Here is a 25,058-nt window from a genome sequence, read left to right as displayed (position 1 = left end):
TGGACTTTTTTCCACAAAGAGAAAGAATGATGTTTGCAAAAATATTGTTCGGCATCCTTAATAGTATTTTGGATGATATATAGATATTTCACAGAGTTCCAGATTTATATTGACCTTTTTCAAGTATAATTGAGCTAATGCAATCTAAAATTAAATTATTAAATTCTTAGGAGTTACTTGGATTTTGTCAAGTAAAAAATTACCTATTTTCAATATCTACATTTTTTTTAAATTATTTATTTTCAATTATTTATCAATTTTTTCTGTCTTATAGATACATATTTAAAGAATAATTTCAGAAATTTAAACAAAAAAATTAAAACTTCTCTATTATGACGTAATTTTCGGTGACTCCTCGGAAAAAGGTGGGTCCGCATTGTGAGCATAACTCCTGACATGATCATCCAAAATGAAAAAACAAAAATAAGTGTTTTAGGTAAGACCATAAACTCGTGCTTGAATGAAGGAAAGACAAAAAAAATAAAATTTGGAATTTTTCCAAATAACAAATAAAAATTTCGGTCAAATTTGCTTGACTTTTTGTTTTTTTTTTTTATTTAAATAGTTGTAATTGAAAAGAAAAAATAAAATCCTTCGTTTGAGCCCGAGTAAATTGTATCTCGAACACCTGTGTAAAATTTCATCAAGATCGGTTGGGTAGTTTTCGAGAAAATTTGACAACCGACTTTGAAAACACTGTTCCGAGAAAAACGCGTTTAAAGTTTTGAGTAAGAATAGTACTTGACTTGGAGCGCATACCTTCCAAAGGCTGTATCTCCGAAACTATTATTCGGATCGACTTGAAAATTAATGATAATATTCTTGAGATGTTGTAAAAATTTATAAGCCAAAAACGAAAAATGTAACCCCTTATGTACAAAATTTTGGTTCATAGTTTCATGATATAACAAAAACAAATGTTTTATTTTTTCAGTCAAAACGACAGTTATTGGGTTGAAACCACAAGAAGGAGAGAGTTATACGCTCTTATAGCCTCAGGCCTTAAGTGAAGTTTTTCTTAGTCTTTAGTTCTTTTTTGGGAATCTTCTCGTTGATTCGACATGGTTTTCTAAGGCTGATTGTTCGTCGACCCACAAACCACAATTCCGACTACAATAATTATATATACTATATTTAAAGTATCAACCTCTTGGTTTGTTGGGCAATTAGCCACTTTGGTTTCACGTAAAGCAAGTGCTGATTAACCAAAGTAAAATTGAAAAGCAGAAAATAAAATAAGCAAAGTCATATTTATTATAAATTTGTATAACTGACGTCTCGCACTTATCTATAATTTCGCATCTTGCTATCTTAATGCGACTGCGTATGTATATGTAGATGCCGCACGCACATGCTCTGGAATATGAATACCATTCCAGTGCATTAATATCCCCCAACAACAAGGCATAAAAATTAATTTTGTTTCTTTTATTATTTTTATAAAAATTCTGCTGGCTTTGGTGTTGCTGCCCTGCAACATTCTAATCGGCTTTAGTTTGCTTTGCGCAATTTATTTTATTTATTTCCATACTCCTAATGCGGCATAAATAATTTATGCATATAAATAACGCACGATAGCTGATACCCGCTTGACTGTCTGTCTGTGTCTCTGGCAGCGCGAAGATGCAGCAGCAGCAGCAGCAGAGGCCGCCGCCGCAGCGGCTGTGAGCATTAGCAGCAATTGGCCGAAGTCATAAAGCAAAACCAGACCGCATTCTCATGTTCACCGAAAGACACTCTACGGTGTGCCACCACCGTGTGGTTGATTGTCTGCGCTGCCTTTGCCGTTTACCTTTTCTCATTGAGATCATTTGTGTGTGCGACCCCTGTTTAAAATCTTTTTATATCCTTCTTTAAATAAGTACATGCCATATGTGGCGTATCTGAGTACAATATTTATTTATTTTAGATTATTTTTTTTTTACTTTTTCAATGTTCGTAAGCATTCGATTCACAATACGAATGCATTTATTTTCTACTTACACGCGCGAATGTGAGTTAGATCTTTACTCTGCTGCCGACGGACCGAGATCTGTCTCATAACTATCTGTTATTTGTTTTGCGAATTAAAATACCTAAGGTTATACAAGTATTGACTCTATTGACTTCTGAGGTTTCTGGAATTGTTAAAGAAGCTATTAGTAACAGAGGCATCATGTTTATTGTGGTCCTCATTCTCTCTCGCGACTATCAAACACAAAATAAGCTGAATTATTGTTCTAAATGTTTCCAGTAGATTCTATGATACTAGTTATGTATATTAAATCTTCATCACAATTAGAAAATCTTTTTAAAATATAAAATTTCAGTTTATTTAAAAAATAATAGACATAATTTGTGATCAATTTACTATTGATTTTGTGACGACCTCTTTCAATATCCCTCAATTTCAGCCATATCATCAGGTATGTGTACCTACCATACCCATACAAATCTTGCTTTTGGAAAATGTTTTAACGATAGATTATCGCCTAAATCATTCAGTCCTCTCCTGCTTGTACCTCAATAATAAACTGGATCTATCCAGCAGTTCAATGTAATAATCTCTCTCCAAACTAAGCGAGAACAATTTGCTTCCTGGACAGTCCCGACAGTATTTATTATAAGATTAGTGCTCTCTTTTGAACATTCCGGGTTGTCCGGGCTATATGGTGGATGTGATAAAACCTACCATCCGAGCTGCCGTAGTTTCTGACGAGTCATCAACGAAGTGTGTGGTCTGGCATTGTCCTGGTGGAACACTTCCTGTTGGTCAATTCTGGACGCTTCTCGTCGATCGCCTGCTTCAATGGGACCAGTTGTTCGCAGTAGATGGTAGAATTAAGCGTCTGGCCTTATGGGAGCAGCTCATAATGGATGATTCCCTTCTAATCCCACCAAACACACAGCAAAACCTTCCTGGCCGTCAATCCCGGCTTATCCACTGTTGGGACGATTCACCGGCCTTTGACCACGACATTTTTTGCTTGATATTGTCGTATGTGATCCATCTTTCGTCGCCAGTCTCCATCCATCAAAAATGGATCGAGTTCGATCGCAGGCGTTGATTTGGTCCAGAAGGTGTTTTTGCGTTAAATCATGCGGCACCCAAAAATCAAGCTTTTTTGTGTATCGTTTAGGTTATGTCAAGACCTTTCTGATACGAACTCTGTAGCGCTTTATACATACCCGTAATTCAAAAGACAAAAAGGCGGAAGGAGATATTTGGCAACCTAATATTATAAATATAACCTTAATTTTTGAAGTGGAATGTTTTAATAAAGATTTGTAGTGATTCGTAGTGACTAAGTCTGTAATATCTATTAAACTGATGATGATTCGATAGTGTCTTCAGAACCCTTCAACCGAATTTTATGTACTATTTACAAGAATTAGATTTAGAAGATGTTGAGAAAGCCTAGAAGAGAGCCAAGAGTGCACTTAAATCTTTCAAATGATCAGATTGATACTAGTATTTGAAATAAAGTTTATTTTTCTGATTTTATATTTTACAGATTATTGTGGAACATAGCTAAATTCAGACACTTGTGAGAACCGATTAGACGATTTCCTATTTCTTTGAGATTCTTCACTATTTTTTTTAATTTAATTTATTATATTAATATTTTTTCCAATAATATAATAATAAAATTTCCAAACTTTCAACAATCTTTAGTCTTAAATTAAACCATAATCACAACTGCATTTTATTTAAAAAGCACATAATTTTCCATTTTTATAGCAATAAATATCGTAAAATCTCTGCCAACAAACGTTAATGGACTTTCATTACGTTAACGCAAACGTATCTAATCAGAAAGCAAGTACAGCTTTTCGCGCGCCAGACACCTTCGTCTCCGGCGTGAAAAGATAATTTGCGCATACAAATCTCCGCATTACTGACGCGCTGCGCAAGCCAGTGCATTTTTCACGCATTTTTATTATTTACATTCCATAATTTAGTCAATTTATACTATTTGGTTAGTGCGTTTTTTAACAAATCATCTGCCGCTACGACGCAACGCGACGGCCTTTGGGGGGCCGCTGGTGGCATAGCAATTCACAGGCATTATGAAATGTATTTTATAACCGCCAACAAACAGTTATAAAATTATTCACTTTATTCATCATCTTTTATACAATTTAATGGTGGATTTTCGTATCTTCACAATTCTTTCAGTTTCATGAAATATAAGCTAGAAGAAGAAGCAGAAGATAAACAAGAAGAAGTGGCAGCCTCTGAATAACATATGAAATAATTTCAAGACAGCATTGCAACAACAGCAACAACAACAACAATATGAGTTTATGAATTTTAGCATTGAATTGCGTCCAAAACAAAAACAACAACAACAACAAAAGCCGAAAAGCATTTAGACGGCAAAACTGAGCTGTTTTGAGTGCGAGAAAAGTTTCGACGACTGCGAGGAGAATGCACGCCGGAGCTGAAGCTCACTCTGTGTGGCATTAGCGAGCATCGAACTGTCTGTCTGTCTGACCGTCAGCCAAGTGGCGCGGGTGTCTGCGGATCAACAGTGCGCTGCTCTTTTGGTGCTGATTTGAACTGTGTAAACTTAGTTGCTACTATGATTTGTTCTTGTTGTTGTTGTTGCTTTTGATTAGTCGAAGTTTGCCATAGCGTTAATGAGCGTAATGAATTTTGCCGTTTTGGGTTAAGTGGATTGTTGACTTCCTTCCGCCTTGACAGACAAATTCAGTGATTTCGTCTTCGCTCGTTGCGATTGTGCACGCCACCGCTAGACAAATACAACAACAGTCGTTGTGTTTAAGCTCTCGTTGTTGTTCATAATTGTGGTAACGATTGCGAGTTGTTGTAAGTCACCAGCTTGTCGAATATTATGCATTTTGAAATGAGTATTTAGAAACATGCGTGTGAGTGATTGGCGACAAATGAGTCAATATATTTTTCTCCTTTGGACCATTCTATGGATTGATTTATAAATCAAAGAAAAAGATACGAAACAGCCGATAAGGCTTTGGCCTCCATCAGTATTAGTCATATTAAGAAAATGGACTAGCAAAAATGATTGAATATTTTGAAGTATTTTCGAGTTCTCGTACTGATTATACACTGTGCGTCTTCATAAAGTGCGTTCCTTAAATAACGATCCATTGTATAATATCTTGTTTGATTCGACTTATAAATAATGTTTATTAAAAACTTTAGTAATTACCTAAATTTTTTCGTTTAATTGGCTATTATAAATCTCCCATTAGGTTCTTGTTAGTTCCTTTGGAACGGTTTATTGTTATTCCAGCTTTCAGAAAAAGCATGATCTAACAATAGATCACCCCATTTTGTTGTTTTGAAGAAAGGATGTTTATCATTATTGTTTCCATGGATGTCAGTAATCTTCGTTTTTGACAATTTTCTTGGAATCGAATCTAATTTGGCCAGTGAATATTTGAGTTTATTATCCCCACACCGTTCTCTTTAATTTTCAGGAAGCTTTTATCATTTATTTTCAGGGTAAACTGAATGCAGATGAGAGAATAGTTCTCCGTTCCCACGAAAATCGGACCCACATAATCGTTGCGGACCCTGATTTTTTCCGATTTTGGATTGATTTTTTCTCGACAGCATTCATAAAATTATTTGGGGTATGTTTTCTGCAGCTACAGCAACAACATGTTCTGAGCATTTATATGGTTCGGAAATTTAGAGTTTGGATTGGAACTTGAAAGGACTAATTTTTGATATGTTGCTTGCTCTTCCTTTAGTTGAAGTTTAGTGCATTATTATTTTGCCAGCTCTCTTAAAACTTGCTTCTCCAGAGTGAAAAGAAGGGGTTCTCTCTCAAAACCTCTCTCTCCTAATATCCTAATATCGCCTAAATTAGTTTTAAAACAGATGGTATAGATTAAAGTCACATTATCTTAGATCAAATTTCCTTTTCTTAAATTCATTCCCTGCATCCATATACCTTCATGGATTTTAGAATATTTAATATTCCTTCAAAAGCTTTTATTCTCAGCGAGGGTCATGAATATATCTCACAATACAATAGTCGAAGTAAAAGAATGACTAAATAATTATTATTAATCGCTCGAATTTTTTATGCTTTATTGAAAAATGAATTGCATAACGACCCGGCATTAAAAATGCGCGCTGAGAGAATTAAATAATCATGCCAGAACCTTAAATATTAATAACAAAAAATATGTTTGTATGTAAGCAGAGGCTTAAGCCGCTCACAAGTGCCACAAAATGCATTAACTCCGCGGCGACAATGGCAAAGCCACGATCATTGCCAACAGAGCCATTGATCTGATGTCCGTACCCGGGACACTGCGTCTAGTCTCCAGCTGTCGATGTGTCATTTGTTGGCATTTGTTTGAATTACAAATAAACAAAAAAAAACAAAAAAACAAATATACAAATATACAAAAAATATGAAATTAAACAAAAATAAAAATAAATGTGTAAAAGAGAAATAAAAATGAAATGATTAAAGCAAAGGAAGGGCTTAAGAACACAAAGCAAATGCAGCTAGAACGGCGTATGCGAGACAGACTCAAATATTGACAGATGAAGTGTATGCTTTGTGTTTGCGCTGCATCGCCGACGACCGTCTTAAATAAATACATACATCTATTTACTTTGCTGCTTTGTTTGTATGCATGCATTTGAAAGTGTGTGTGTGTGTGTGTGTGAGTTTGTAGGCTCTTTTTAGTTGCATTCATTCAATATTCAATTCCATTGCATGCCGAAGCGCAAGAATCAATTTCATTTTTTATAAGCAGATAAAAAGAAGATAAGTGTCAGTCAGTCAGTTAGAAGACAAGAAGTCAGCGGCGCAGACTCAGCAGCGTGTTGCTGTGCGCCGGGCAGTTGCGCCAACAATACCCGTACTTAGCAGCATCCAGCCGATGCACAAACGATCGCGCTGTGCGCACACACACACACACACTCAGACAGCGTTGAACCTGCGCTTTTGTTTTGCTGTGTGTCTGCTTGGTCTGCGCGTCTTGGCTTCGTGATTAATTGCACTTTTATGTGAGTGTTATTTTTTTAAGTATTTATAATAATTTTTAATATTTTTTTCTCACCCCTCCACTGCTGCCTTCTACTTATGTATGTATGTATGCAGTTGTGCTGCGTTGCTTATGCGCGTCATTAGATGTTTTTGTTGTTGTTGATTTTTGTCGGTTATTGTTTGGCTTGCAGTTCGTTGAACCGCTGCTGCGATCTTTTTTCCCGACACGATGCGATCAATTATGGATTTTAAAATAAGAAAAAAATAAAAAATAAAGTAAAATAAATATTTTAAAAGCCATGCGGAAACCGATAAAAGGCCACAAACATAACGGGTGATTTTTTTGAGGTTAGGATTTTCATGCATTAGTATTTGACAGATCACGTGGGATTTCAGACATGGTGTCAAAGAGAAAGATGCTCAGTATGCTTTGACATTTCATCATGAATAGACTTACTAACGAGCAACGCTTGCAAATCATTGAATTTTATTACCAAAATCAGTGTTCGGTTCGAAATGTGTTTCGCGCTTTACGTCCGATTTATGGTCTACATAATCGACCAAGTGAGCAAACAATTAATGCGATTGTGACCAAGTTTCGCACTCAGTTTACTTTATTGGACATTAAACCAACCACACGAATGCGTACAGTGCGTACAGAAGAGAATATTGCGTCTGTTTCTGAGAGTGTGGCTGAAGACCGTGAAATGTCGATTCGTCGCCGTTCGCAGCAATTGGGTTTGTGTTATTCGACCACATGGAAGATTTTACGCAAAGATCTTGGTGTAAAACCGTATAAAATACAGCTCGTGCAAGAACTGAAGCCGAACGATCTGCCACAACGTCGAATTTTCAGTGAATGGGCCCTAGAAAAGTTGGCAGAAAATCCGCTTTTTTATCGACAAATTTTGTTCAGCGATGAGGCTCATTTCTGGTTGAATGGCTACGTAAATAAGCAAAATTGCCGCATTTGGGGTGAAGAGCAACCAGAAGCCGTTCAAGAACTGCCCATGCATCCCGAAAAATGCACTGTTTGGTGTGGTTTGTACGCTGGTGGAATCATTGGACCGTATTTTTTCAAAGATGCTGTTGGACGCAACGTTACGGTGAATGGCGATCGCTATCGTTCGATGCTAACAAACTTTTTGTTGCCAAAAATGGAAGAACTGAACTTGGTTGACATGTGGTTTCAACAAGATGGCGCTACATGCCACACAGCTCGCGATTCTATGGCCATTTTGAGGGAAAACTTCGGAGAACAATTCATCTCAAGAAATGGACCCGTAAGTTGGCCACCAAGATCATGCGATTTAACGCCTTTAGACTATTTTTTGTGGGGCTACGTCAAGTCTAAAGTCTACAGAAATAAGCCAGCAACTATTCCAGCTTTGGAAGACAACATTTCCGAAGAAATTCGGGCTATTCCGGCCGAAATGCTCGAAAAAGTTGCCCAAAATTGGACTTTCCGAATGGACCACCTAAGACGCAGCCGCGGTCAACATTTAAATGAAATTATCTTCAAAAAGTAAATGTCATGAACCAATCTAACGTTTCAAATAAAGAACCGATGAGATTTTGCAAATTTTATGCGTTTTTTTTTTTTAAAAAGTTATCAAGCTCTTAAAAAATCACCCTTTACATATATATTTGTACAGTCATACATACATATATTTATGTGTATGAATTGTGGGAATCAGTCCTTTGGACGGCTTATATAGTATTAAAGTTTTTTATTGTTTTTATAAGTATTTAAAAAATATTGTATGGTATTGGTAGAAGATAGCTCTTGCTATTCTTTAACAGATACATATAATACATATATATTTGGAGTGTACATACGCATTCCGATAATGGAAAGATAGATCCTAAATGATTTTCAGGTTATTAATAAAATTTTATTCTAAAGGGATAGAAGATACGTTTACCAAAAAGAAGCGACCGCTAGATGGTGCTTTCACCGAATAATTAATCAAAAAATGCCAATAAAATGTGTCCTTAGTGTCCAATTCAGAATCACTCTTGGACTGAGTAGGCAATTGAAAAGTAAAGTACTCTCTCGACGAACAAAAATTAAACTTTACAATTCCCTCATCATTCCCGTCCTACTTTATGGTGCAGAAGCGTGGACGGAGTCAACATCCGATGAGAAGGCTCTAGGAGTTTTGGAGAGAAAGGTTTTGCGGAAGATTTATGGTCCCTTAAACATTGGCAACGGCGAATACAGCAGAAGATGGAATGATGAGCTGTATGTGTTGTTCGACGACATAGACATAGTCCAGCGAATAAAAAACCAGCGGCTACGCTGGCTAGGTCATGTTGTTCGAATGGGCGAAAGTGCTCCAGCTCTGAAAATGTTCGATGCAGTACCCGCCGGGGAAGCCGAGGAAGGGGAAGGCCTCCACTCCGTTGGATGGACCAGGTGGAGAAGGACCAGTCAAGAAGAAATGTGATAGATGTTGAGTTATTAGCAAAATCTTGTTTTATTTCTCAATTTCCATTTACATATGTTTGTATAATATGCAAATCGCATACAAGATCTCACCGAGGATATCGAGTGTAAGAAACGAGAGTTGTTGTTACAATATGTGCAATTTTCAAATTACTGTAATCTTAAATATATTTTTGTTAGTCTGCGGAATGTATTTTTTCGAGTCGCTAAGTGAGTTCAATGTTATTGTAAATTTTATTTTCGATAAGGTTTCAATGATTTGGACGTAAAATTTTTCGATCGAAACGGATTCAATGATTAGGCCCAGTACTTTTTTTTCTTATAAACAAATAGTACCAAATATATAGAAAATTTCCTATAGCTAATCCATAACAGTTTATGGTTTTTTGCGATTCAGTTTCCCTTAGCGGAATACCATGTGAGACATAACACATCGCTCTCCTAGAATTATTTCCACGAATGATGATTAAGTCTCAAATGATCCATTCGTCTCTAACTTACAAGTTAATTTAATGTTTAGATTTTAAGAGAAGGAATCTATATTATGATACAAGTTAAAGGAAGTTTTCCAAATCTATCTAGTGTTTTAGAATTAATTATGAGAAGAATCTCAATGTTTCTAAATGTTCATGTTTGATACCAATCAATTCTACATTTTTTCTACATAATCTCACAAACCTCTGAAGAAAGAATTCATTTCACAAGTAGAATTTAATTATAAATTTTTTTTTAAGAATCTTAGATTACCTACAACAATCTACATATAACTATCTATAAAAGAAACTTAAGAATTGATATTAGTTATTATTCTATGACATATATATATACTTGAAAATTCTGGTTGAGAATTACAGACACTATGCACAAATGTTCTTAAAAACCGTGCTATGATCAGTAAAGTGCATAACACACATCAAGTTGAGGAAGCGCCGATTACAGCAATCAAAGTGTACAAGCGATGAGTGTGCATGATCGGTAAAGGACACAGAATTATAAGTATTTTCCGCATAAAGAGACGTGCGCCGTCAACAACATGCGATCGACAACATGAAGCAGGTAGCGCGATAAAGAGTGAAGTTGTTTGTTGGAACAGAATTTCAGTTGAATTTCGTATATATATAAAAAAATATATGTAACTGTCCTAATAGCTAATTCACCGACGATAAAGTGGAGCACTAAAAACAGCATATATTATATTAATGAATGAACGCTTTGTTGTTGTTTTTTTTTTTTTTTTCAAATGATATCAGACGAACCCTGCAAGAATACACATAACTTCCGTAATCCACGATCCTCGTTTAGTAATAAAATCACACGAATTCTATTGTGATTTTATTCCATATCTCCTGAGCGGCTTAGGGCGTACTCTAATTGCTTCAACGAGCACGGGCGATCTCCATTGGTAACTTTGTGCTTGTACATTAGGACTCTGAGGGCATTGAGATCGCTGAACATTAAACTAAACTGAAAAGTTTTCTTTTAAGGGTGGTGAATCGAACGAACGGTTTTTTCTTGTCACTTCCACCTTTATAGTTTTTGATAAGAGGGTAAATTTTTCAAGTAATATTTTCGAAGAAATCCACTTTAATATTACTATAATCTGCTTCGGTTATGTACAATTTTTCTGCAGGGTATACACTTGAATACTAGTTGGGTAAGATTAAGTATGATTAAGTCAGTCGCATATTAGCACGATCACCAGATTTGCCTCGAGCGGTAAGCACGCTGTGGTGGCTAAAACGCAACGCAGATTAGTGTCACATTTGTGACGTCAACTGAAGCGACACGAACCGCGCAATGTGCTGCGAATAAATTAATAATTCATGCGGTGCTCATGAACGTGGCGCTCAAGTGACGTGTGGACACAGTGCACACGCGAAAATGAGAATCAAAATAAAAGCGTGACTTTCAATGAGCGATCGCTTAAATGAATGTACTGAACTTTGAATTAATCACTTCGCCGTCGGCTACACAAGTACTGTGTAGGTGGTTGTGATTGAGGAAAAATCAGTAAGCAGTCTTAAGAGTAGAGCTGAACATGAATTATTTTGTTGAATGAAATTACTTAATGGACTCACCCGCTCTTCCTCGCGTATCATTTCCGCAATACCCGGTTTTATTTCCAGATCATCGGCCAGTGAGGAGGTGTGATGATGCGGCGCATGCGTCGGCGGTGGACCACTACCGTGTGGCATACCCATCGCTCCTAAGTCCATCTGTGCGGCTACAGCGGCCGCCATCGCAGCCGCTTGAGAGCCCAGCGCGAACCGCGAGTCACTAGCGCCAGCACCCTGCTCTGAACGGCCGCTCACACCGCTACTACCCACGGGTGTGGCTGTTAGCTGGCCACTGATCAAGCTGGACGGGTGTGTAGGTGTTGCCGCCGCTGAGGCAGGCGATGCGCGATGCGGATGCAGAAGATGCGATTGTTGTGACTGCGCTTGTCCGGGAAGATGTGACTGTTGCTGCTGCTGCTGCTGTTGTTGTTGTTGGTGGTGCGTTAGATGGGTAGCTACACCGGGCGGTGTGCGCATTGGACGCAAGAGAGATGGTGCTGGCGTTGTAGATGGTGAGGGCAGGTCTAAGTGCGCAGCAGTCTCGAGTAATGAAGGTGTTAGACGCGATGTACTACGCGCGCTTGACTGTGTTGTGCTGGAGGGAGCGGCGCCAGCAGCCGATGTGGTTTGAGGCGGTGTGATTATTGTACAATCACGATCACGTTCTCGCTCGCGTTCTCGTTCCCGCTCTCGCTCCCGTTCACGCTCCCGTTCGCGTTCAGCTCGTTCGGCTGCAATGAGTCCACTTAAGGGACTTGGTGGCGGATTGAAGATCATGTCAGCTGATGGCCAACGGCGCTTACGTACATGACGAGATTGCTGTTGTTGTAGTTGCTGTTGCGAACTTTGATGCTGCTGTTGTTGTGGTAACAGCAGAGGTGAAAGACGCAACTCAAGATTGCTGCTGGCGCCGAGAATATCGCCGCTGGTGCTGCTGCCACTGGTTGCCGTACTGAAATCCCAGTCAGCGCGACCTAAACGCAACTTCTTCTCAGCGTCCAGAAAAGCCAACGGCTCTTCTGTTTCTGCAATCGGATCACTATAATCCTTACGTTCACGCTTTGAAGCAGGAGACCCGCTATCTCCGCCTCTTTTCGGTGAACATGACTTGGAGGGAGAATGCAGTTCTTTCAGTAAACGCTCCGCCGCCGCTTCTTCCGCGGACACACTGCCCGCGCTGACATCCGCCAGCCCACGTACCTTCAGCATTTCTGCAATACGCAAAAGTGGACCAATCTGATCTTGACTAACATTGATCTCACCGCGATACATGAATTCCACGATCGCCTTTAAGTCGGACCAGTTGACATCGCGCATAATAACAATGGGATGCTGACAGGGTGTGTCTGAAAACAACATCTGAAAATAGGGTGAGCACGCGGAGAGTATCATTTTGTGTGCCTTAATCGAACGTCCATCACAGGCCAAGGTCACATCGACAAACGATTCGGTTTGCAAGAGCTGATCGAAGACGCTCGTCAAATTGCTTTGGTAGTTGTTCCAACGCAAACAAAACTGTTGCGGCACAGTGGTGGTGGAGCCGGTCGAGGAATGCGGCGAGATGGCTTGTGCCGCCCCAATACCACTGGTGCCATTGGGTGATGTGGCACGTGCGCCAATGTTCTCACCACCAGGCGTAGGTGTGTGCGTCGTGGTAGAGGAAGCGGGTGGTATTGGCGACTCATCACGCAACAGTGGACTACAGCGCGCTGCTTTGGACTCGTGCTCGCGCGTCGTAAGACTTTCATCGCCTTGTTCTCCGCCGGCTGCGGTCGAGTGTGTTGACGCTGACTGTGGCGGCGGTGTGAGCGGACTGCCAAGAAAGCTTGGCAACACGGAAGCGGGTCGTGGTGGCGGTGGCTGCGGAGACGCGGGCGATGAAACCGATGAGGTCGATGAAGTGCGTGCTGCGATGTTGGCACGCTGTCGTGACAACATTGGACTTGAGAGTAGCGAACGAAATGGCGAGGAAGTTGTCGCACTATCGGCAGCGCTCAGCGGTCGTAGACCGCCGCTTTGCGGTGGCGGTGAGTTGGAAGTCATTTTAGCTGCTGTCGCTCGGTGGTTAATCTATGATCACTTATGTGTTTATTTTGGTTTCGGTTGTGGCGGTTAGACTTGTCGTTGGCTAATTGATATCATTACATTTTCACTTCAGTGATTCAAGTTGTAAGAATGTACTCATATTTTTACAATAGAATTTCACACAACCGCCGGCAAATCATTGCATTGAGTGTAAGTCTTCATTTATTAAGTGTATTCACATTTTGTATATTGTTTATTTTTATTCCTTTTCATTTAAACTGTATAGAGATAGAAAGAAATTATAAGAATATATATTTCCAATCTATATAACACAATTTTTTGTTTAAATCCTATGTTGTTTTTTAATTTTTTATTATATCGTCTATTTTAGTTTTTAATTTGTGAGTTTTAAATTAATAGTCCCTGACTTCTTTGTGATTCTTAAAGATCACTGTCACAAACTTATAACTGATAAGATCCTTCTCCGTTGCTTGTTATAAACCATATTTTCTCACGAATTTATTAAAAATAGCTTTATAACTTATTTAAATGTTGGAGCGAATTATATTTCCTTTCTGAGATATATGTGTTTGTATATTTTACGAGAGATGGAGTTTGTGCTATTGAACAGCAAAGCATTTGTTTATGCTTTGATCAAGCGAAGATAGTCTGGTGCTCTCGGACAATTTGACGATTTGATAGTATTTCTTATGATAATCATTAGCGGATCTATACAACATTGGCTGGAAACATAACCTATTTCCGGTTGCCCTAGAATAAATTATAAATAATGATATTTTTCAATACAGTGGACATGGCACCAGAAACCAAATCAAAACTGGGTTCGAACGGACTATTATTATCGCTATTAGATTTAACGGCATACAGATGTCGATGTGTGTTGGTGTTTAAACCATTTTTTTAAATCCTTTTGTAAATAAATATAAATTTTTAATACTTCTTATATCCAAAATTCAAAATGTGAACTAGAAGCAGAAATAACATTTTCAGCTTATGATTGTAAATACATTGCATGCCGACGGCATTACTATGTATACAAACTTTAACAGCCAATTTTCGCTATATAATATAGCTCGTAGATGTCTGAATTTTAACCTCGATAACATATAACTTAGTTTTTGTCAGAATTTTGTACTTAACCCGGTACTGCCCAGAACTTTTTACGTTTCAGATTTTTCTGAAATTAAATACACCTATGTATTTTGACCGCCTGAGCACGAAGGTGAAGTCTGTTTTACGATTCATTATATTCAATATATAACCTATCCGGAAATGCGAAAAATCAGCGTAGTTTGTTGTTTTATAGTGTAAATTTCAAGTTATTTATGAATATATAGGGAACAATTTGCGTTACCATATGGTAATGGCGGTTTGATTCGGGTTAAGAACAGAAAACATTGCCTAACTCAAGAGTTGATATATCTAATTGAAACATTTTTGGGTTAAAATGGGTATTATATATTTTTAATTCGGATTTTTGAATTACTAAGTTTCGTGCATTTTGATTTATAAAATCGGAAAGTTCAAAATCATTATATTCCGAAAATTGGAGTTTTAACCTAAAGTATGTTCAAGGAAACCTTATCACCAATGTGTTTAATATAATTAAAATATAGCCGGATATATATGGCATAGAGTCAACTGAAATATGTTTCGGATATTGAGGTCTAGAAAACGTTAAATTTTGTTTCGATATTTTCTGAGTTGGATGTTATATAGATAGATATAGATAAGCTAATGCCATATAAAATGATCTTATATGAGGAAAAATGGGGCAGTTTTAGTCTAATTAGGCTCATTTTCAAGTAACGTAACATATGTTTCGGTATTCATGAAACTGTAGATTGAACATTTATTAGTCTTGGACTTAATCATTATGGAAATCATCTGAGTTCAACGGAACATTTATAACAATGATTATTTTCTTATTGTTACTGATATTATAGATTTGTAAAAAAGAAGAACAGAGAGTCATGTAGAAATCAATTAATCTCCATATCCTGGTAAATTTTATGTATAATAAAGGCAGATATTTATTTCGATTATTTAATTTTTAGTGAAAGTTCAATGAAACTAGTACTCTATGTGCAAGATTTTGCTATGATGATATACAAATTTATTTATATAGACATTTTTGTATTTTATTGGGCGTCGAAAACACAGAGCCAATCTTTATGGAAATTTATGGATAGAGCTTAAGGATCTCCAGTAAAGAACAGATTTCACAAATGAATGATATTTATATTTATTATATACAGTTCTGCGAATAAAAAGACAGCGGCTACGATGGCTAGGTCATGTTGTTTGAATGGATTAAAGCACTCCAACTCTGAAAGTGTTCTATGCAGTACAGGCTGGTGGAAGCCGAGGATGAGGGAGACCTACATTCCGATGGAAAAACCAAGTGGAAAGTGACCTGACAACACTTGGTGTTTCCAAATGGCACAAACTTGCTAAACGGAGAGATGAATGGCGCGCTCTGGTGGATTCGGCTATAATAGCGTAAGCGGTTAGTAGACCAATTGTCATTATGGATAAATATATAGCATTTGGCGTACAAAAACCAGAGTTTTTGGAAAAACATTATATTGCATTGCGGTGGAATATCCGATAAATTTATTTATTTTTGTCGAAATATAAATAAAAATAAATAAATAAATTTTTAAAAATAATTATTTAATATCATAAGGAAACTGCTATATATGAGAACCTAATTTTTATAGAAGAATTCCCTTCATTCATAAGGTAGAGCTTGGAATTAAATTCTAATATTAACTTAATTGGTATTTATTTATTTTTTATTTAAAGGAAGCTCAATATATATATATTTATACTACCTAAAGGATACAACAGATCTAGCGGCAGTGCCTTAGGCTGTATATATATTTTTATCATGAAAAAAATGTTTTTTCTTGTAAGAAATGGAAATTGAATTGTGAATGTTCGAAGCTTCTACCTATCCATACTATTTGAGGTCAACTCTCTATCATAAGATCTAGTGGGTTAGCTATATTATAGATTTTGAAAGCTTATATAATCTTTAACCAATAAATTCATATATGTTTTGATAATTGAAATAATTTTATTGAATTGATTTATAAAAATTATGCAATCTTAAGCAAATTGTACTAATTTACTACTAGCAATTTTTAGATAACTAAAATAGGTCCGTTACAATAATGCACGATCTTTATGGAAATCGTTTATTCTTAAACTTGATTTACTTAATTTTTAATGTTTTATTATTTTTGTATTTTTTTTTTTTAATTGGATATTGTTCATAATTTTTTTCAAACTATGACACACATCACCTGAGCAAGCAGCAGCACATATACACCCAAACCAATAAGAGTTCATTCTACATATTAATATATTATTATTGTATAAGTGCATATATAGACAAACAGCGTTGCATGTGTATGTAAGAACGGAAGTGCGCCTTCGAAAGTTCGCTGTGTGTGCGTGAGCGCGCACCGTTTTTACTTCTAATATTGCGTATTTTTCAGTTCATCGCTGTCACACACACATACACCACACACCATTATTTATTATAATACACTTGCATACTAATGCATAACATAATCGTGCGCTGTCATTGCGAGCGTTTGTTGCTGCGTGTGTGTGTATGCGCGCACGTGTATATTGGTGCCACACATGTATAATGCAAAAATGTACCGGAAAACGCGCGATTACGCCACAAACACACACACACTCACACGTAGAAGTCAAAGCGCACACACACTCACTTCGATTTGTCGTCGTTTTTTGTTTTGTTCCATTTCTTTGCCACACACAAATCGGCTGATATAATGCCGGCACACAGTCAACGCGTTTTGATTTTTATTATTATTTTTGTTGTAATGTCACTAATACACAACAAATAGTATTTGTGTTGGATTTTTTGTGTTTTTCGTGGCGCGCGTTGAATTTGTTTGAAATTTGTTACTCGCGTGTGTGGCGCTCAATTCAACAGCACGTTAACGCAACGCAATGTAAACTCAACGCGGCACAGCGCCACTCAACTCAACTCAACTCAGTTCGTTGGCAATGCGAAACTCGACGCGACTCGACTCACTGCGAATGTGCCTTTGGCCGGCATCGCTAGCCAGCTAGCTGACTTACTGACTGGCTGCTTGACTGCTTGCTTGGCTAGTTGGTAGGCCGGTTGGTTGGCGTGTGGCGGCGCACCGCTAGCGGCAAAGTCGGCAAGGCAAATGGGTGCAAAATAATCGCAGCGCGCTGCGCTATTTGTTGTTATTGTTGTTGTTATTGTTTAGCGCTACATTTTTGCTTAATTTAATATACTTGTTATTGTTGTTGCTTATTACTTTTCGCTTTGTTTGATTGGCGGTTAAAGACGTAGCTTGGCGCGTTGCGACGTTCTGTGTTGAGCGCTTGCCTACCGCGTCCATGCGTTGGTGCGCGGCAAGCGCGGCAACAGTGACGACGACGGCGCGAATTTTCCGCACACGACGATTTTTCACTTTTACCGTAAGCCGGTACGCATGTGTGTCTGTGTGCGGCTGTATTAGTGTATGTATGTGTGTGTGTTTGTGTTCTCAGTATCGTGTCTGCCGTCTAACATGAGTTACAGTTGTGTATTGGTTGTGTGTGTGTGTGTGTGTCGTGTGCGCGTTTCGTTTCGTTCTGTGTGTGTGTGGGTATATTTTTATGGCTGTATGCTGAAATGACGTTCAACAACAAAGTCTTCTCAGCACGACCGTCTGAATTAGACTGAAATCGTTTCGCACATTTTGTTACGGAAAAACTAAACTGAACTCAACTCAACTGAACCAAACTGAATGCCACTGAAATCGCAACAACTTTGACTGGGGGAAAATTTTCGCTGTCTGTTGCTGTTGTCTGCGCGCCATGGCCACAACACTACAAGCACAAGCACAAGCACTGGCACTGGCACTAGCACGTCGGTACGTAAGTAAGTAAGCGAGTAAAGTAAGTCGGCACATTTACATATGTATGTTCGTGCATAACTGCAAATATTGTACCTACGACTTGCCTTAAACCGTTTCGTAGTTCCTGCTACTAGAGCTGCTGCTGCCACTACTGCTATCACTATTGTTGTTGTTGCCGCTGTCGCTGCTGCTGCTGCTGTTGTTGCTACTCTTAACGCCGTTTGTTCTTACCGTGCGCTTTGTTGTTGTTTTCGTTGCCGTTTCAGTTTCGGCTGACGCTGTCTTTGTTGTTGCTGCTTTTCTTGTTGTTGTAGCTATAGTTGTTGCTGTTGCTATTGCTATCGTGGGGAGACGCTAAAAAGCCCAAATCGTATCGAGACGAGTCGAGTCGACAAGGCGCACAGCACCGCCGGCAGCACGGCAGTGGCAGCATTGCGGCACTGGCACTCAGCCACCGTTGCACTAGAGCTCCAAAGTAGTTTGCCGCCGTCGCCTTCGTTTCGGTAGCGGCTGCTACATTTCACTTACATACCATCCATATTGGCGCTTGCTTGTGAGTGGCCGCGTATGCGCGCACTCCTCCAACATGCAGACAGCTAGCCAGCCAGGAAAGCCTTTGCACCACCTGAGCAACTCTGTGCCTGTGTGTGTGTGTGCTTTTTGCACTATCCCCACTGAGTAGCGTCGTCGTCGTCGTCGTTGTGCTGTCGTTGTAGTAGTTTTCGTATAACTACACACTCGTAAGTGTTGCGACGTCGTTACAATGTGCTCTATCCGTGTTTGGCCGAGTCGTTTTGGTCGTTATTTTCGTGTTGCATCAGCGTCGGCAATGCGTTGCCGGCAACGTTTGTTGTTCTCGCCCGTATGAGTTGTCGGCGACTCTAACACAACATCATCGTCGTAGTTACCGTTGTCGCAGTCGTCGGCTTCATCGTCGTCGTCGTCGTCGTTGGTGTTCTCCATATTGGCGTCGTCGTCGTTGAAGTCATTGAAGTCGTCATCGTTATCGTCGTTGCTGTCATTGTCTTTGTTGCAATCATTCTAGTTCGCGTTGCTGTTGCTACTACTTTTCGCTTTGTGTTTGTTATTGTTTTTGCATTTTGGTGGGCATTAGTGTAAACGGCGAAATTTTGCGCGTTTACCGTCGGCTTTCACATATGCCTCGTTGCAATAACAACTGCAACAACAACATGCAAATGCAACTAATAGTGCTGAGTTGCGCGTGAGCTGCGGGTTTATTGGTCACTGCTGCTGCTGCAACTTGCTTTGGTGAGAACTCAAAAAAACAAAATTTTTTCTGCGATTTAGGAAGTCATATTTTGGGGAGTGAAAACCTCTTTTGCAGAAAAAGTAGTCGAAAATTGGCAGTAAAGTTTGTCTTAGGTTTCGAAATCGTGTAATCTTCGTAGAAGATACATCTATGTAGAATCATTCATAACCGTCCTTTCAGTTATTCGGTTAGAGGTTCAAAGACAATGAGAAAATCCTGAGTTTTCTACGGGGTCCATAAGCAGTTCTTGGTTCCGGCTGTGTTCTCAGCATTTCTTAAGGCACTTTGCGAGGAGTTCAAGAAGTTTACGGAACCTCTCTATATCATCTATTGGTTTTCAGGTTCAGGAGAAACTCGTCTTTATGTGAGCTTAAGTGATATCATTGGGTCGTCGGAGCCTCTCAAGATAATCTATTAGGTGTCAGGTTCAAGAAAAACTCGTTCTAATGTGAGCTTATATGATCTAATGGCGTCATCCGTACCTCTCGGGATGATAGGCTGCTTCAGCGATCTTTATCTCTTATGACATTAAATAAAAAATATAAAAGTACAAAATTTTTCTGATTCAGCATTCCGCACGGTAACCTCCTTTTTTCGACAATTCCAAAGTCAAGACAGACAGAGTCAGCAGAGTGACAGCGACTGCAGTATTTCAGCGGCCAAAGTTTTTTGCCGAAAATTTTAAGATAGGCGCAGTGAGAAACACACACACACATGCCGCGTAAGTGCAACGACACCTTTCTCCACAGCCAAAGGAAAGAAGCTCGCTGAGAATACGCATGCAAGTGGCGCGACAGCTGCGCCGTGTTTGGCTTTTAGGCCTCTCCACTTTGTTGGCAATAAAAACGATAGTTCACACTGCTTGCCTTGTTGTTGCAACAGCCACATCAGGGTGCAACTAACTACAGCAATAACAACGACGGTGAATAATGCACGACGCAAAGGGTTGCACTGTCCGCCCGCCCGCCACTGCGGCCGCGACGTCGTCGCTAGTCATACAAGGTGCTGCTGCCGCTGCTGCTGTTGTTGTCTCCTTGTTGCAACAACATGCCTAAACTGCATATGCGATACGCATTAGTGGCGTAGGCCTAAAACGCGTTGTGCAAACCGCGCGTCGTTGTCTGGGCGCGCGTTCTTGATTGGTGGCGCGGCAAGAGCCTGCTCGTAGAACGCGCCCGCGCGCTGCAGCCATTATGGCAATGCGGCAATAACAGCAATAAAATTAGTTTGTAGTTTCCGCACTCAACGCAACTACACGCAAAGAGTGTGCAAGCTAAAACGCGAAGTTGCGTCTAAAATGTGCGCCTACGACGCACGTCATTGCAATCACTTTGTTCTCCAACTCACGGTGGTTCAGTTTTAACGGCGGCGCGCACACACACACGCACACGCACAGCGGCAAATATGCGCACATTTCCTGTGCGAACGAACGAGCCTTTTTCCCGTCTAAAGGAATTTTCACATATGCAGACGCATGCACCTGTATGCGTGCGTCCTGCTGCCGCGCAACAGTCAAGGCTTGGTTGTGTGCGCGGCATGCACGCGCTCTGACGCCCTCTCACGATAACCCATCAGCCACCCGGCAGCGTGCATTCTACATGCAGCAGCGACACGACGCGTTTGCAACCCTTTCATGGCTGTGTGCCTCCTTCAACGATGCTACTAACTAATCGTCACTCAACAACACCATCTCTAAGTGCAGCGAAGTAACAACAAAATTGCGTATGTGTTAGCTCACAATCACCGCTACCATCCTCACATTCACTCTAAATCACTAAAACTCCACTGTTGTTGCTTCACTTTTCTACTGTCGAAAATTTTCCAACTTTTTGGTGCTCTCCTCTTTTTTTGTGGCAGCGTACAACAACACATGGAAGGAGTGCACCTCACTAAATAGCATTTGTTTTTGTGTCCAGCCAATTTTCGTTGTTTCTCGGCTGTAGTTCTCATTGTTCATGTCGGTGCGTTGCATCTATTGCATCGGTAGCTTTGGCGCTCCTATTTTTCTTAAACCACACAACCCCAGCCTTACGGTTCGGACGCAATTCGGCTTTTAACTGCATTTTCCCCACATATGTTGTTTGTAGGTCTGTGTTAGATTTCATTTCCGGCTCCTAGAATCGTATTTTTTGATAGTTACAGGCTTGTTGTGTATGCGCCGAGGAGAAGGTGAGGTAACACTCTATGCAATTTTTTTGGTTGTTGGGATTAGAAGCGTGAGTTCTTAGTGCTTCGAGAAAATTCGTAAGAATTTCAAAATTTTATTTAGAAACCCAGATTTTTGGAAAGAACACTTTGATCCAAAGTCAAAGTAAAACAGATTTATATGAGTCATGAATTTAACTCTAGGGAATAAGAGCAAATCCTCCAAAATCCTCTTATTGAGTGTCAAATAATATATAGCGAACACTTTTAAATCAATTTCCTTAAAATTAATAGTTTTTTACTCATTTCTTATACCTCTTCTTATTTATCGTTATTTATCCAAGTGGTAAACAATATCTGGTAAAGACAGAAAGGTATTTGTTGATGTTAAAATGGGTCGAACCTCTATATTTTTCAAGCTAAGTAGTCATAAAGAATCGGATTTGTTTTGAGATATCGTCGTTGATATTGTTCAAATAATCGGTTCGGGGAAAATACTGATACTGTAGCAAGACCCTGCATATATTATATTTGCTGGGAGACCTTAAAAATTGTTTATAGATTTTAAAGTCGTTGAGTAATAGATACTTTGATGGCAGTCCAATACGGACTAAGGGATATAAATTATTTTCCGAAGTCTGAAGGAAGTCTTTGGGCGAGAAAATAAAATGATCTGGTCCTAAACACAATTTCCGTAAACATATTTAGAAATTCGGAATATTTTTAAAAATTGTGGAATATACAAAGTATCTATTTCTGCAGTGTCTTGACCCAACAGGCCATCAATAATATTTGAGCACATTCTGTATATGACAATTTTTATTTTAACAACCATAAGTTATTTAGACCTGGCAAAACATTTTTTAGAAAACCTCAATGGTAAAGGAACAATAATATTTATAAACCCCAAAAATAATAGAAACTACTACTTAAAATATGCCACTGGGGTAATAATCAATTATATATTGAACCATACAGACTTTTTTTCTAATATCGGATCTTCCTTTCAGCTCAGTTTTCGAAATAGCAAGACTCGTGTGCACTGTTTCTACAAATTTCTTCCAGCATTTACCAAAAATCACTCGCAACGCTCTTCGTACCCAACCACCCACACCATACACCACTTATTTCCTTGACTCACGAACTCCCCAACGCACAATCACTGCACTCTGCCTTTGAGCTAACGCATCAGCTTTTGTGCCGCTGCGTCGACAGAACGCGCTTTTACAAATCGTAAGAAAAATGCAATGAGCATTCATTTTTCCAATTGCCTGCGTTCGTATTAACGAAGTGCATGTGTCGGTATCGGGGTGTGTGTGTGCGTGTGCTCTCTTGTGCGACCGTTTTGATAATTGGTGCCGTTTGGCGAATTGCTGTTGCTTTCGATGCCGCGGCATGCGCCATTACGGGCTCATTACAGCTGGCGCTCACGCACTCACACAAGCGCGCGCGTTGGGAGCGCGCTCACCTACTCGCACAGCAACTCCAATTGTGGGCAGCGGCTGTTGCAGCAGGTAAACAAAACAAACCCATTTGTATTGTTGTGAGAGCGCGCTGCATGCGGAACGTTTGGTAGTGAAACGCGTCAGCACATGTGTTGTGAATTCGCCGTGCAGCGAGTGTGTGTGTGACTGAAGGCTCAGTGAGTAATTATTTTATATGCGCTCTTTTCGTATGTTTATCGGTGTTTTATGCTTGGCACTTACAGCAAACGATTTGGCTAAGAGAGCGCGCTGCTTGTCTCTGCATTATTTTCATACGCTTGTGTAGCGCCTTGCGTGTTTTCCGAGCCATCAGCTGAACCCCCTTACAACTGAGGCGCTTCACCTTGCTTATTTTGAAGTGTAAGTGCCTGGTATGCTTTGGGAGCATGCTGACGCTCTTTAAGTTTTTCCTAGCAAGTCAACAACAAAGCGTCTAAAAGCCGGCGTCTCAATTTGTCTCTTAAGTTAGACGACTTCAATTTGCTCTTACATTTTATTGCCAACCTTTTTTATTTGAGCCCTCACATTGTAGGGGCCATACTTACACTAAGCGCTCCAGCGCTCTCATACCATGTATTAAATATGCTTTTTTTGTTGTTCTTGTAAAAATATTAATTATAATGTGGATAAGTATATGCAAAAGCTCCGACATACGCGCCTCCTCTTCACTGTGTCCACCCATTCGCTCTGCCACTACAACAACTATTTCATGCGAAACTAAACACACTCACACACACACACAGAGGCTTGAGATACATGACCACTGCTGTTGCTGTTTAAAATATCGTGTATATTATATGAAAACTAATAGCATGCCAAAAGCAACAACACAACAACAACAACTAAATAATAGACAGCATGCAGTTGGCAGATTGATTATAAAAATATCAACTATATTTTATTCCTCCACACGCTCGGCTGCTAAGCAATGAAAAAATAGGTGAGCAAGTGAGATCGACGATGCGGCGAGAGCAATGCGAATATATAATTGAACGCTTTTTGCGAAAAATATGCGCAAAGGTGTGCATGAATGTGGAGACATGCGATATATACATACATATGTATATTTTCATATATATTATATAAATATGTATTTATGTAGATACTTTCAATTGTTTAGTCGTTTAGTTGTTGTAATTTTTCTTTTGTGTTTTAATTTACACAAACAAGGCGGATATGAATACATATCTACATACATATGTATATATACATATATGTATACATATGCATTTTAAACATTTCCACTAAATAAATAAATATGTGTTTGTTGTTTTTGCAATTGTCTAACTAATAGGCGTATTCGTTCAAATTTGTTGTTATTGTTTAGTTCGTGTTTATTTGTAAACAAAAAGTATATTTTATAATTGGTCACAATTTAGACGATTCGGTTACAAGTAAGATTGCACCACCCATCCAAGGCTTTCTTATTGGTCACAAAATGTTTATGAGAAAGCACATATAAAATGTATGAATTATATATAAAATATGTACATATACTCGTATATAAATATATCTAATAATAGTTTCTTGAGGTATACATTCTCATATGACAGCTGTCTGTTATCCATTGACAGAAAACAAAAAATGTATGAGATTGAGAATATTCGAATTTCTTAGAATTTTGTAGAGAAAGAATTCTTAGTCACAATGTTTATAAATAAAGTATATTATTTGTGAATTCGTCAAAAAACATCCATATACATATGTGATACATATC

At 39.0% G+C, this 25,058-nt stretch overlaps 1 protein-coding gene across 3 annotated transcripts in view; it reads right to left on the bottom strand.

Moving 5' to 3' along the window:
- Window positions 1–13,780, bottom strand: part of LOC105215040 (protein bric-a-brac 1) — a 188,746-nt gene extending 174,966 nt beyond the window's left edge. For all 3 annotated transcript variants that reach the window (XM_054229192.1, XM_054229194.1, XM_054229193.1), the window contains exon 1: window positions 11,505–13,780. In XM_054229192.1, coding sequence (XP_054085167.1) covers window positions 11,505–13,526 — 2,022 coding nt within the window. In that variant the 5' untranslated portion in view covers window positions 13,527–13,780. The remainder of the gene's footprint in view (window positions 1–11,504) is intronic.
- Between the last annotated feature and the right edge of the window lie 11,278 nt (window positions 13,781–25,058).

This window comes from Zeugodacus cucurbitae, chromosome 4, assembly GCF_028554725.1.
Source record: "Zeugodacus cucurbitae isolate PBARC_wt_2022May chromosome 4, idZeuCucr1.2, whole genome shotgun sequence".
Taxonomy (NCBI): Eukaryota; Metazoa; Arthropoda; class Insecta; order Diptera; family Tephritidae; genus Zeugodacus; species Zeugodacus cucurbitae.
Note: the sequence above shows the minus strand (reverse complement) of the source record. Positions and strands in the feature narration are given on the sequence as shown.